At 40.2% G+C, this 14,934-nt stretch overlaps 1 protein-coding gene across 1 annotated transcript; it reads right to left on the bottom strand.

Annotated features, from left to right (window-relative positions):
• Positions 1–1,337: 1,337 nt before the first annotated feature.
• On the bottom strand, positions 1,338–11,967 carry rab1ba (zRAB1B, member RAS oncogene family a). The gene is made up of 6 exons (XM_036597836.1): positions 11,577–11,967; positions 10,090–10,162; positions 7,269–7,364; positions 6,629–6,724; positions 5,045–5,176; positions 1,338–4,416 (listed from the first exon to the last, which is right to left on the bottom strand). Exons 1-6 carry the CDS (start codon positions 11,588–11,590, stop codon positions 4,222–4,224), a joined length of 606 nt encoding a protein of 201 aa, XP_036453729.1. The 5' UTR covers positions 11,591–11,967; the 3' UTR covers positions 1,338–4,221.
• Positions 11,968–14,934: the final 2,967 nt, after the last annotated feature.

Here is a 14,934-nt window from a genome sequence, read left to right as displayed (position 1 = left end):
TCTCTGTAAGATAACTGGTGCAAGTGTGCAACATAGATTATTTAAATTAATTCAGATTAGCGCTGAATAGAAGTTAGGGGTGGAACAAAATTCAAGATGTTTTTCAGGACACTAAAAGAGTGTCTGAATATGTGCCTTGTATTCATATGTTAATGTCTGGACCATGTGCACTGTTGCATGCATGCACGCACATTAGACATAAACATGTTTTCAAGATTTTTCACTCTGAGGTCAAGATTCAATTTGATTTTTGACATTGTATGTTTAAAATGTCTTGATACTATAGAAATCTATATTCTATACTTGCACAGTCCAGTTTGGCTCAGAACATTAAAGGTTCTGATAATTTTTCAACATCTGCTGTGCCAGCTCCCCAGCAACATGAACCCCAAAAATCACAACCCCTAAAATTTATATACTCTTCAGATTAAAAAAAGTCATTGGAGTGGGTTTGTATAGCACTTACATCCTTCATTTGATTCACTTCATCATTATTCATGACCTGTACACGACAACAGGTTATTATTCACTATAAATGACTGAAATATGACTGCAAAACACATATAGGTATATCTTTCACAAAACACCATCAGCTCAGAAAACTGCTATTTGAACACAATGTGATCGGCAGGTGAGAACAAATCTAATGTCCCTTACTGAACAATGTATTAGTAATGTAGTAATGAATAATGTAGTTTATCAGAAAACACCTTGTACTCTCACTCACTGGTCTCTTCATGAGTACTTTGTAGGTCCCCTATTTAGGTGTACAGTTTAGTATCCATGAATGGTACGTTTTTGACCACTGAACCACTGCTGACCTGATATTATTTGGGCAGCGGACAATTCCTAGCACAGCAATGACAGTGACATGGTAGTGTCTGGCGCTGGTACAAGTGCAGCAGGCACAGCAATGTGTTTTGTTTTGTTTTTTTTTTTCATCAGTGTCACTGCTAGGTCAAGAGTGGTAAAAAACCCAAAAAAATATCCAGCCAAGAGCAGCTCACTGTCAAAAAATAACCACTGATGAAGGACTAGAGGAGAGCCACACAGTATATGTCTCAACAGATGGCATACGGTCTGAACACCAAGGTCAAGCTACAATACAAGTGTCTCTGATGAAGTGGCCAGTGAGTCTATTCAAACCAGGTAAAGTTGTTAGATTAAGGCTGAGAAAAAAATAACTAATCTGGATGTGGCGCCGTGTTCTCGACACTTCAGTCATACAAAACAGGCACCCAAAGCTCCAGTTGCTGCATTTGTCCTTATTACAAGCAAATAAACACATTTACTTGATTTGATCAACACGTCCTCAAAAAACAAAGCACCATACTTCAGACAGACATTGATCATTTTTTTATTATATATATATTTATAATATGTACAGAAAGAAGAAAAAACATGATCAAACTGAGCTATGAAAGAGAGCACCAGAGTGAGCAAGCAGAGGGAGAGGGGAAGAACTACCGGCCTGGTGCTCGCTATAAACCAATCGCCCATGCCTTCATCCTGCCTTACCCAAAGCAACACAGAGATGTGCAAATGACAGAGAGAGAGAGAGAGATGGGGGGAAAAACAAAGTTAAAAAGTAAAAGCGAAACAAAACGCACGCTGCAAGGTCATCACATTCAAAAGTAGCCCTCCCCACTTCTATTCATGTCCCGCCCCTCTACAATATTGCCCCTAGCCCCGCATCCGTTAATCAGACACACAGCATCACAACATAATAGTTCAATTCATAGATTAAAATCAGTAGAACCAGCAAAAGCCTCTTGGAAAATTGAAAGCATTCAAAACATGTCCAAAACAGGATGCACTCGGTTTTAGTGTGAGATGGCGCGCAGGTCTAAAGTGAGACGTTTCTCAGAACAGTCATTTCCTTTTTGCAGGCTTAACCTGAAACCTTGATCAAAACTGTTGTTTCGATAGAAGGAATGTTCCTAGACAAAGTAACCCCCCCATACCCATCACTCCCCACCTGCTACTGCTCCCTCCAACCCCACACCAACCAATCTCTCACTGTTACTAAATAATGTCAGAACTCTCCCAAAAGAACGGTTACTTTAGCAGTGGCTGAAGTGGCGTTAAAACTAGTTTTAAATGGCTCATTTATTAGTAATCTAACGTCACAATATGACAGACATTGGTGCAACTATCTAACTGAGACAGGTCAACACTAACAGTGAATTCTACAAACTATGTTCTTCTAGATCCACATCCTATATATTGAAACTGATACAAGGAAAACACTGTCTTCAGTCCACCAGGGAGCAGTAGGACATCGTCTGAGCTCACACAACTGCTAGAGGGCTCCCAAGCTAAAACAGCATTCAGGAAAGGGGGTTATGAGTTCCTCTACAGTTTGAACCACATGGAAGGGGGGTAGAGGGGCTTTAAGTTGACCTCCATGAGCCATTTTAAACCCTCATACCACCAAAGGCAACATTCAGACGATTTTGTCCTGGTCTGGAGTCCTCACAAGACCAAGTAAAAGTTCCCGGAGGAGAAGAAAGGTAGATTTTTTGAAAGGTTTGCTTCAAGTTTGAGGCAAAAGAGTAAGGGCTTAACTGTCAGTGTTGCGTTTTTCTTTTCAGAGGATATGGGAGGTCATATCCGGTCTCTCAGCCCAGACCAGTCAGTCCCAACATCCCCCACAGCACTCTCGCACAAGCAGCACACTGATCCACCTCCAAACAACAACACACCTTCATGGGTACTTTATGTTAAATCCTTCTACACATATGTTTAAACCTTGTAATGTATTAATACAAATATACTTCTAAATCACACATTTTTGTGATACATATTGGACCGTTCCAAAAACAGTGTGAGTAAACAGAACACAGGCCAGATCTATACAGGTTCTACGGAAGTCCAACATAGCAGAATGCTGTCATAGCACATGTTGGATATTTGACAAGACAACCAAAGGCTACAGTAATATTGACAAAACTAGACAGCATGAGGCTTATACTGAGTGGAGTCTCTGAAAACCATCATACCCTGAACTTGAGGTCATAAAACCTTAAATCTGAGATAACCCGAAGCTCTGAAACACCAGAATGCAAGACAAACTAGAAATGCACTAGCCTGCACTCACAAGCCTGCAACCACATCCTTGCTGCACCAATTTTAACTTTTTAGCCCAGTGACAAGACAACCACTCGCTTTCACTTTCATTACAGAAGAGAAAACAAAAATGTCGATTTAATGAGGTTTTCTGTTCCAGTTTGGACGTGATGACGTCTGCCCTGCTGCTGTACGCACTGGATGCACATTTAAGGGTGAGGGGCTACACGAGGTAATGGAGGGAACAGTAGCATTAACTAATCAATAAACCCAAACCCCAGCCCTCGCAAAGGTTTTATAATAAACAAACGCTTTCAGTCCCCTCCCTACCAAACACCTTCATTTGACAGCAGTAAGCCTTTATACAAGCATTCATGATTAGAAAAAACATTCTACTGGAAAAAAAATCTTAAAATCACTAATAACAATAATAATAATAATAATAATAATAAGCTGTATGAAATATAGAATATTGCAGATTTTTTATGCTCTCCATTCAGTATGCGACTCTGCAGAATGATTCATCCATGCCCATACACACTGTACAACCAAAACAACCATCTGAGAGTGTGAGCGTTTGTGTGATGGATCTGAGTATGCGAGACTGGGGAGAAACGCTGATTTCATGACAAACATGATTCTCATGTAACTTTCCCTCCTCTCTTACACCTCTTAGTGCGGCTGCCCTGCATATGGATAACAGTACGTCACCCAAAAGCAATTCAATTTCTATTCTGCATTTTCACAGGACCTGTGGCTTCCTAAGAAAGTAGCGAGTGCTGCATCCTGGCCATTTGGTGGGGGGAGGGGGTTAGGGATGTGGATGGAGATCAAGTGTGGAAAAGGTTAGGGAAGAAAAATAGAGCAGGGTTGAGAGGGAAAAGGTTTGAGGGGAGAGGGTGTGAGTCTAGGAGTATAAAACCCAAGGAGATGACCGGGACATCACAAAGGAAGCTACTAAACTTCTTGCCAGGAACCCAAAATAAGGTTAAAACTCAAGCTTTGGCTCCAAATGCAGTGGTTACTCCCGTAAGAATGTTAGAACGTCTTCGCCTTCTGTTCTTATGCTCCTAGATGTGTGCAAGTGTGTGTGTGAGGGCTGACAGGGCATGTGTGTGTGTGCGCGCATGTGTGTGAGGAAGGCGAGGCTCTTCAACAGCAGCCACCACCGGACTGTCGAACTGGAGTGCTCTCGATCTTCAGGTTGGGCTTGTCTCCTCCAGCCGTAGCTCCAGGGCCCATGCGCTTCTTGATCTCAGCTGCCATGGTCATGAAGGCCTGCTCCACGTTGGTGGCGTTCTTTGCACTTGTCTCAAGGAAGGGGATGGCAAGAGAGTCAGCAAATTCCTGCAAGATAAAAAAAAGGACCTTTCAGATTAAGAACATGTAACTTCTTCATCTGTCTGTCAACCGTTTAGCACAAGAAAAGAAAACAGGAGTAATCAGGAACAGACTTCCATTTTTGGACCCCTGATGTGACCCACATCAATTTTATGCTGGCTTGTAGTAAACAAGTTTAAAACCAAGACTGTGATTTCATACAAAACCTACCTAATCTACAATTGTTTGGATTTGTATGCCATGTTTTCTGAAGGCACTGCTGCCAATTTAAAATGAACTTTACTTGCCTACTAAATAAGGGAAGTGACAGAAATGGCATGATATACTCTGCATAACCATACTTCAACCCACTAAAACGTCCCATGAAACATTTCTAAGTTTATGTTTTTGTAGCCACAGCAATTGTGCTATGGTCAACGTTGATGTGTTGTAATGATATATCTGAAAATAGAAACACATAGACCTAGCCACATGAGGTGTACATTTCAACAGGATAACTTACTTCCCCTGTTTATACTGTTTCTTATAACACGGAGACAGGTTTATCAAAACATTTGGCAAACCATCACAAGCTCTTCTTTTTGCACCAATTTGTATTACATATTTTAATAAATTAATCATCCTAATTCCAAACCTTAGCCGTTGTGTAGTCCACTACTTTTTTGGTGGTGAGGTCACACTTGTTCCCAACCAGTAGCTTGTTGACATTCTCACTGGCATAACGATCAATCTCCTGCAGCCACTGCTTCACGTTGTTGTACGACTCCTGCAGAGAGAGAAAATGAGGGAGAAAAAAAAACATGATACTGAGAATGCACCAACAACTTTATACAACATGGTTTAATCTGAGCACCAGTAGACCTAAAAAAAAACAGAAATGACAAGCAAAAAATAAATGCACGTTCTGCACTGGCCACTTCAAATGAGACCAAGTTAGCAGTCCATATGGACGCAAGACCTTTAGACTGTGTGCAGTACTTTTTATCTCCACACCAAAAATGGCACAGGACGTCAAAAAAAAAATTATATGTATAATGTGTGTATACACACACACACACACACACACACACACACACACACACACACATACATATATATATATATATATTAAAGCTGACACAATTCTACTACCTCTACTACCTCTGCAATAATTGCATTACAATAAATATTATTGAGATAAAGTTTTGGCTGTGATATGCCAGGACGATCATAAACCAATATTAAATGGCACTATGTTAGTTAGACTGACCATGACCCATTGTAGCATGAGTCGATTACACACGCAAAGAACCTTAAGCTTCTTACCTTGCAACGTAATACCAATTTCCTCAAAGGTTGAAACTACAGTATGTCCAAAAGTTTTCAGACACCTGTTCATTTAACATTTCCTCTAAAATCAAAAGGTATTAATAGAGAGTGTGTCACCACTTTGCTGCAGTAACAGCCTCTACTGTTCTTGGAAGCTTTACACTAGATGCTGAAACACGTCTGTGAGGATCTGATGCTCTTTAGCCATTAAAAGCATTAGTGAAGTTGCATTAGGTACTGATGTTGGGATGATTAGTTCTGGATCACAAACTCCACTCCAACTCAACCCAAAATTATTGGATGGAGCACCATCACCCCAAAGAACACAGTTCCACTGTGCCACAGTCCAACGCGGCAGGCTTTATACCCCTGTAGACAACACTTGGCAGTAAGTAGAGTGACCTTAGGCTCATGTGTGGCTGCTATAGTGTCCCATTCCAATGAGAATGCTTTTTGATTAGGATTATACAAGCTGTGTTTGTGCAACTGAATGCCTGCAATGGAGGCACCTTAAAGTAGCTGAATTCACTCAATAGAAAGGCTGTCTGAATACTTTTGGACATACAATGTATGCCCCTTGTACCCACCTCCAAAATTTTTATTGTTACCATGCATCCAACTGTTGCATAAACAATTTTCTGAACTGGATCTAATATGACTAAATGGCTCGTAGTTTATTCTATAAGGAACACCATGCAATTTTAAGTAACTATGAGAGAAGCAAACTTGTACATGACAGCACTGATAAATGCTTTGACAAACTGACATAGCACTGGGTCTATAGTATAATATATTTAGCATCTGTTGTCCTTCATTTTTCATGAGAACCAAAGTTCAATTCAGAGTTAATCTATCTACTGTGCCACATTACATTAGGATCTTAGGAGGTGAATATTTTATGATGCATCACCTGATCTGTGACATCATAGACCACAATGATGCCGTGGGCTCCCCTGTAGTAACTGGAGGTTATGGTACGAAACCTTTCCTGTCCAGCAGTATCCCACTGAGAGGGGAAGAGAGAGCGGAGAAGAGACAAAGAGACAAAGAGAAAGAAAAAGAAATGTGAACAAAAATCTATGAATAGGTTGTAAGTATGTCTGGCAGAAAATACAGTAATGACAATTTGTATATTGCTTTCCATTATCTTGTCCTGCAAAACAGAATTTATAACAATTACATTAGACGTTACTGTAGTAAGAATATCTTAAAACAAGGTTTTAAGAATAAGCCTCCTATTTATCCAACTGCAACTAGGGCTTAACTTAAAGGCACTACAGTCAGCCACACCTCAGTCTCAGCAGCATACATCAAAAACATAAGAGGCTTCATCAACTGCAACTGCTTAGTTAAAAGAGCTTTTTCAAGTTTCAGTCTAGGCTACCAGTTGAGACATCTCCAGACAAAGCCTGAAATAACCAGCAAAGCGCGAACCCTGGAATTATCTCTAGAAATACACCTACGTCTTTTTCAGCTGCAGAGAAAAGGCTATGTAAAACAAAATAAGCAAGAGCGACCAAATACGTGAGAAGTGTAAGTGAGCCACTCACAATCTGAAGCTTAATGGTCTTGCCATCCAGTTCGATGGTGCGGATCTTGAAGTCCACCCCTATGGTGCTGATGTAGCTCTCTGTGTATGTGTCATCCTAGAAAACAACAATGCATCATAATAAGTAGCAGCAATAAACAAATAACAAGTACACCGACAGGACAAACAAGGACACAAACGTTTGGTTGGTGTGCTGTACCCATGTCTTCCCTTTTACTCTAGTTCACTTTACTTGCAAGTTCTTTTGCTGAACATTCTAAGGACAACTGCAAACATTAGAACGCTCAAGTTTGCCCCACTGGTGTGCTCTGGCCTTTACCAGGACTAGGCAATGACAATATTAATCGTTATCTTGAAAAACTATGTTACAATACATATCATGCACATAGTCAGTACTTAAAGAACACTGTACACCTGCATGTTTTATTTTAAAGGGAGCATAATTAGTCCTGTTTAACTGTATTTAATACAGAGCGGTGAAATATTAAATAAAAATGATCTGTACACAATGATTTTATAGTATTTTTTAAATGTGGCACTACTGGCTTTTTTGCCTGTTCCAACATATGAGATGTCAGAAGAAATATATACTGTGACATATTGTGCCATATTTTCTAGCGAAAATTACTTACAGTTGGCCTTACTAAAAACCCTCTGAGATTCACTGAATGTCTGTAAAGTAAGTAGAAGATTAGGCCCAGTGTATTCTTATACCCCAAGTGGAATCTTAAAAAGCCTGTGTTTTTCAACATACACACTGCAATATGACAATATTTCAGACAATTCATTGAAATGCTGATTTAAAGCTTTAACAAAACTATAAAACATGAAACTTTGCTCATATCTGTAAGTATGTTATACTTTGCTACACCAAAATGTGAATGCCTTAACATGGGCGCATTGCCAAAACACGATTGAGAAGGTAGACATAGAGTGGCTTTTATCAATAAACAGGCGAGGCAGATGGTCAGTCCAAAAACAGTTAAAATATATTTCTCTTACATACTAGCATGTTGGCACACTGTCCACTGAAGAAGTAAAAACACCCGATGAAGACGAGTCTCCATCAGCAACCAGTGTTACCAGCTAGCTCTAGTTTTAGCTCATTAGCTCATTTGACGTAGCCTCTGTGATATTACTCATGTGAAACAAAAACCTTCCGATTTCCCTCACCTGCTTTTAGATAACAAAACATGTTCTGAAACGTATTCCTCTATGTGATCATACATTTTTGTGTAACACCAGTGCTGTTATCTAAAAAGCTAAGCCACAGCTCTACATTAATTGCAGCCAAACCCCACTTTTTTGGTGTTGACCTTTTCTTATTTCCCTTCAGCATGGTTAACCAGGTATCCGATCATAAACGCTTTCAGACCCTTGAATATCAAATCGGCCAGAATGCACATTGCTAAACGGCATATAATTACTGAAAAACAAAAGAAATATCAACATCAGACAGATGTTTAGATCTGACATATTTCAAACCAATATCTGATAACATACTACTATACTCCAGAGTGGTAGATAGTTTTGGATATTGTGCTAAAATTTGTGCAGTTTATTCCCTTTACTCCATTTACATCTCTCTACAAATGTGTTACATTTCTCTGTAATGTTAATCCAGGCAGATCTAGAATTCTATATTTCTACATTTTAGAAATGTTTATGTATCAGTATTATTAGTATTGGTATCAGCAAGCATGTACATGAAAACTACTGTATATCCACATTAGCTTACAATTCCCATATAGGTGCATCCTAATTTCTAGCTATGACCTTTTATTCTCTAACTACCATATCACAAAATGCACAAATCGAGATAACACGGCCAGCATTAGGGATTCATCAACAAAAGAATTCTGGGCTGATACAGAACATTTTCATGTAAATAATCTGTCAATATTGATGCCCACACATATTAATGAGATGACAAAATTCTAATTAGCGTTACTGGTATTATGACGAAAAGGCATTTGAATAGGGTTAAAAGTATAATAAATTTAATAAAATGCAAACATGTTAGCACAGTATCCCAGTATTGCTTAAATATGCTCTTCTGGAACACTATAATTGTGTCACCAAATCTGAATTTAAATCTAAGCATCATTCAGATCTTTCTCCCCCCTCAAACAAACCTATACATATCTGCCGACAGCAACATGATTGGTATATAATCGTGCATCTCTTATGTCACTAAAGGTGGGCACAGAAAACAGAACTAAAGGAAACAAGGCGATTAGGTCAAGCAAAAAAAGGGACAATATTGAGACTGCTTTAAAAATGGGCATAGTGTAGATTTGACTGTGAGAGCATCTTGCGTTGTTACCAACTACAGTCCTACTTAAGCCAGTTCCAGCAAAAACTTCACATTAAGGAGTCAAAATATGCACCCCATAATGAAGTCAGGTGACTTCACACTGAACTGCACTAGAGACCAAAGAGAGAGCTAAACAGCTACTGGCAGACACTCAGTAGACCTGAACACCTTAATAGCTCTTATTATTACTATCCAGTTCCAGTAAATAGGCCATGGCTTAAACATGGTCGGTGTGGACAGGGGTCTGCCATTTCTCAAAGCTCCTGCCTCCAAAGAAAGTGCTTTGTATCATGGTAAGAAGAAGCTGCGCAAACATCCAACATTTACTTAAACTACATATATCACAGTTATTCATGAGATCCCAGTTTGATGACCAAATGTGTCGGTGATTTATATTTGGTAAAAAAACAAGAGTGAAATTAATTTGGGAGTAAACTGAGGAAAAAAGGATATGGTCAGTTTCGTTCCCCTTGACATATAAAGGCTCATCAAATGAGATACTTACTGCAAATCTCAACAGAAGACACGATTTCCCCACTCCAGAGTCACCAATAAGGAGCAGTTTGAACAGGTAGTCACTGAAAAGCAAAATCAACTGCAATTTTAACACAGGCTATACAGTTCAAATACACTCACAACTTCCACTTAAGCTGAAAGGGAAAACAAAGAAGCTGACCACGTGTATGAAGAGGGATCTTTTTAGGGTTCAGAACTTTCGTACTTCAAAGATGTGTGTCTCAAAAGACAGAATGTGATTCATATGTTTAAAATATACCAACAGCACAACGGTTTTCTGCCACAGCTCAAGAGACTTAGAGAAAATTCCCCTTGAAGGGCCTGAACCTAAAATCCCCAGCGTGCCTCAAGATGCTACTGGAGATCATCGATTCGTAAACCATACACTGCAGTAACTGTGAAAGCAAACATTTTCTGCGTCAACACAGATTATTGGGACAACATTAAATAATTTTCCCATTACCATAATACGTCTGGTTTCAGGTTCAAACAGTGTGTCATATCAAAACGGACACATGTAGATCCCCAAACACAGTGTCATCCCCCTGATAAACAACAACACGTGTAATTGGGAGCCTCTCAGGTATGAAAATGTCGCAATCTAGGAGCCGTCCTGGTGCTCTCTTAATACTGAGGGCATGGTTTCTGCCAACGACTAACATTAGACATGTTGCATCACATATGTGTTGTGGAGCAATCAGTACTCTGTACACGCAGTGTCATACAGTTCGACGTGCTGGTGTCAAAGGACCGACGTTATCTCAACACAGACACTAAGCCCTGACCCTACTGTACATTATACTGGTCAACAGATTTGTTGAGCAGGTGTAGTTTCAAAGCAGTATGTTACTGCAGTCAAGCTCGAACAAAACGACGGTTAGCACTGTAAACCTAACGTGAAGGAGCTGATCCTCTTGTTTTTTGGGGCCTAACGCAATCACATACAAAACAAATTGAAACCCACGACACGGCTGTCACTTTTAGGTCGCCTCTAGACTGATTTAAGCCCTCTTCTTAGCTTCTAAGTCGAAAAAACAGTACATGTATCAGCTCCAGTCAGTGCCGTGACAAACCAGTAATGTCGCCACTTTCAAAATGACTCGCGCTCCGTTAGCAAACACACTACGGCTTTGACAAAAATCTGATGGCCAGGGTAACAAACAGCTAAAAATAGCTGTCAGTGCAAAAACTACAACTTTAGAATATGAAGACAGTCGTTAAGGTCAGTTAGCACTGCTGGCTTACCTTCAGTAACTATTCCAGAGCAAATATTGGTTTAGCTAGCTCTGGTTAGCTTAGCTAATGGACAGCTAACGCCGCCGCTACAGCTGACGGCTAACTAACGTTAGCTTAGCTTAGCTTAGCTTAGCCAGCCGACAAAGCTCATCCACTCACTCACGACGACGAGGTCTGTGAACGAGCGAAAAAGGACCAGTTTCGTGTGGATATGGTGGTAAAATAAGTGTCGTTACTCACTATTCTGGGTTCATGGTGTGTGTGCGTGTGAAGACCGGGGTGTCTCTGCTCTGTTCCGCTAGAGGTCTGACACTGCTGCTGCTGCTGCTGCTCCTTCCTCTTCTCTTCTCGCTCTGTGGAAAAGAGACGATGATGACTCGCACGTCTGGAATCCAGAGAGAGGCACTGTGTGAGAGGAGAGACGGGTTTTATTGCTCTTCTCTTTACTTTCCTGCCGCCGTCCGAAACGCTTCGAGTCGTCTTTATATTCACTAGACTCGCTCACTTAACTGACATCACTCTGTTGAGTAAGAAAGGCGAGTTTTTTTGCTCCTTTCTCTTTCTTCCTTCCTATCTGCCCCTGGCGTACGAGTACAAGATGGCTGCGCAGGTGCGGCAGTGACATCAGATGACGTGGCGCTAGAGACCGAGCTCAAAGACTTTTCAATAAAAAAAAAAAAGCTAGGCAACACTTAAGCCATCCTGTACGGTTTCTGGGCGCATCCTGTACGGTTTTTGGGCGTAGCCTTTGCACAGTTTTTTAATTTATGAATCATTAAAACAAAGGCAGACAGCATACATCGGGTTGCTTATTAGTCGACAACATGTCAACATTGTAATATAACATGTAATATAACACACACACACACACACACACACACATACACTTCTTTCCCCCCTGGGGTCTACTTATAATGTCTGTTTGGGTTTACGTACTAAAAACTTAATATTTCATTTCCAGCCTCTTTTTTCTCTTAGAATTAAAGAGGCTGCCTTTTTTTACTGTGCCTTTAAGACTGATGTATGTAAGTGACCTCTATTCTGATTTGCTGCTCTCTGTTGTGTCTCATTCATTGTGCTGGGCTGAAACATTCCTTACAACTTCAGTGTGAATGGGCGGAGCTAAACTGCTGTAGAGTGAACAGGCATGTATATTTTAATACGTTGGTTTTCCTGACATCACAAAAAATGAATTGAAGACAGGCTGTTTTTGCAGCTATTTGCTTTTTTGTGCTGAATGGAATTTTAAAATTCTCCCCAGTTTAGACAGTTTCATCCACTAGTTAGGTCTTTCCCCAATCACACAATACTACCAAGCCGGAGGATGAGGGCTAGCACTTCCTCCAAGATGTGAGGTCAACCACCATATCTTTACAAATTGCTGCTAACACAATGTTATTGGACAGTTTGACATGTTTGGAGGACAAAGCTATATGTCTGTGCTATTACATCAGTTAACAGACATCTGCGTTGGCTAGCATTGCACTGAGAGATGGGGGAGAAGGAGGACAATTTTACCCACCCAGAAAAAGCAAGGACAGTTATGCTGTTTTAGACTCCCAGCAGTGGATGACTGTGGCATCACTGAGGATACATCAAGCTGTTTTAAAAAAAAGGAAATTCAGGTTTCCATGACATGGCACTCCACTGAAAAAGTTTAATCAAAGAGACTCATTTCCTGTATCACTTGCTCCTTTACTCAGTTTTATTATATTGCAGTTCACTCCTCTTTGCTGACATTTTGGTGCACCTTACAACATGGTGCAGATTTTTAAGAACATGCAAGCAGAGTTGGAGAGGTGAGGGAGAGGGTTTAGGGGTCTGATTGGTACAGGGCAGGAGAACACCGCAAAAGAACCTTAAGCACTACTGATGGAGAGTGAAGAGGCCTTAGGATCTTCAGCTCCTGTCTTGTTATCAAATTCCTTCATTCTAATCACAGTTTTTTGTGATGATTGCAGTTATTTAAGCTGACGACAACCATTTTCCACAGTCGTTAGATTTTACAGTCTGCAACAGACTAAATGTGAATTGGGTGTCATGGGTTGAGGCAAGCCAATGTATATAAAAAAAGCAGTAAATGCATTCACATAATGGGGCTCATGAAAACAAAAAGGTTCTCACGTCTAAGTTTGTGCTCTTACTCGTTTAGAGGATGTTTAGAGAGTAATGTTTCTGTATTTGTTAGCTAAGTGTAACATTTTTAGCATTGAATGGATATAGATTATCTCCTGTAATCAAATTTGAATCTTTTTAACATAGAATACTTTGCTTAAGAATATTGTAGCATCCCACTACTGACACTGCCGTAGGATCGCGGGAGGCATGGCCATGGAGAGCGGCTACGTGCAGAGGCTGTCAGGAGGCTCATGATAGGAGAGACTTTATTGTAAATAAGTTGCTGTTGTTAGCTTAATGATGTGCACATGTTATTTGTGCTATTCTGTGTTGGGCTGTGGGACAGTTAGTTCAGTTTAAGTGCCTACCATCGAGGGAAAGTGTATGGCTAGAAGCGCCTGCTATATCAGCAAAGTGTTTGCTGTGTCTTATTTTATGCTGAGGACACAATACATTTCTTGGCCTTTGTGTCTCTCTAAGGCTTGTGGCGCGTTCCTTGATAACAATGCTGTGACATGAGATAAGGACTTGTTTATGCCCATCTCCAATCTATATATGGCAGCTGCCTATGGTACAGGAGTTGGAACTGGGTATCATATAACTGGGTGAAAGGTGACCATTTGGGAATCTTCAGAACCTTGGGCCTAACCGAGAGCGACTGTTGGTGATGTAATTAGGATGCGCATTAGGTACACCATCTTTATTGTTGAATCTCACCAGTGACACTGTGGTCAATTATGTTTCTGAACCACTCTAAGTCTACATTATTGTGCTTTTGATTTGTACTGATGATGAATCACCAATTGTATATGTAGATTGTGTAATTTACATATGATTTGCATAAAGCTATGACTGTTTTGACCAAATCTGTGTTAGAGGGGAAAGACATCTGCGGGTGCTCTCTCTCTCTCTCTCTCTCTCTCTCTCTCTCTCTCTCTCTCTCTCTCTCTCTCCCTCGCTCTCCTCTTAGAGTTTTAGCCTGCAGATTTTCTTTTAGTTTTTGCCTTAGTGAAGCGTTATGTGTGCATGTGTGGACGTGTTAGCTTATTTTTATCCATTTTTATCTATTCTTTTCTTATTGGGTTGTCTTTTTTATGTTCTTCTAATTCTGAAAGGCATTTTTCTTATTATTACAACTTTAGAATCTGTTCTACTTTCAAATTCATTCTATTTGACCACACAGTCACTTTGAAAATGCACAGCTTTCTCTTTACAGTTTTTGGGGTATATCATGTCGCAGCATCACAGAAACTGTCATACATTTCTCAATTTTTATCTTAGTCATGCTGTGGTAAATTACCCAACAGCATGTGTGCAGGCAGAATGAGTGGGGAAGAACATGTAGCTTTGCTTACGACTAATTCTGTGAAATTGTAGACATTTGTGTGAGTGTTCATGTACAGCAATGTGCACACAGTACTTAATCAACAGTACACCCAGTGTTAGCTACTAGGTAAACACTGCTAACAAGTAAAGTAGC

The sequence above is a fragment of the Colossoma macropomum genome, unplaced genomic scaffold (assembly GCF_904425465.1).
Source record: "Colossoma macropomum unplaced genomic scaffold, Colossoma_macropomum, whole genome shotgun sequence".
Classification (NCBI taxonomy): domain Eukaryota; kingdom Metazoa; phylum Chordata; class Actinopteri; order Characiformes; family Serrasalmidae; genus Colossoma; species Colossoma macropomum.
This window is presented reverse-complemented; position numbering and strand designations above follow the sequence as displayed.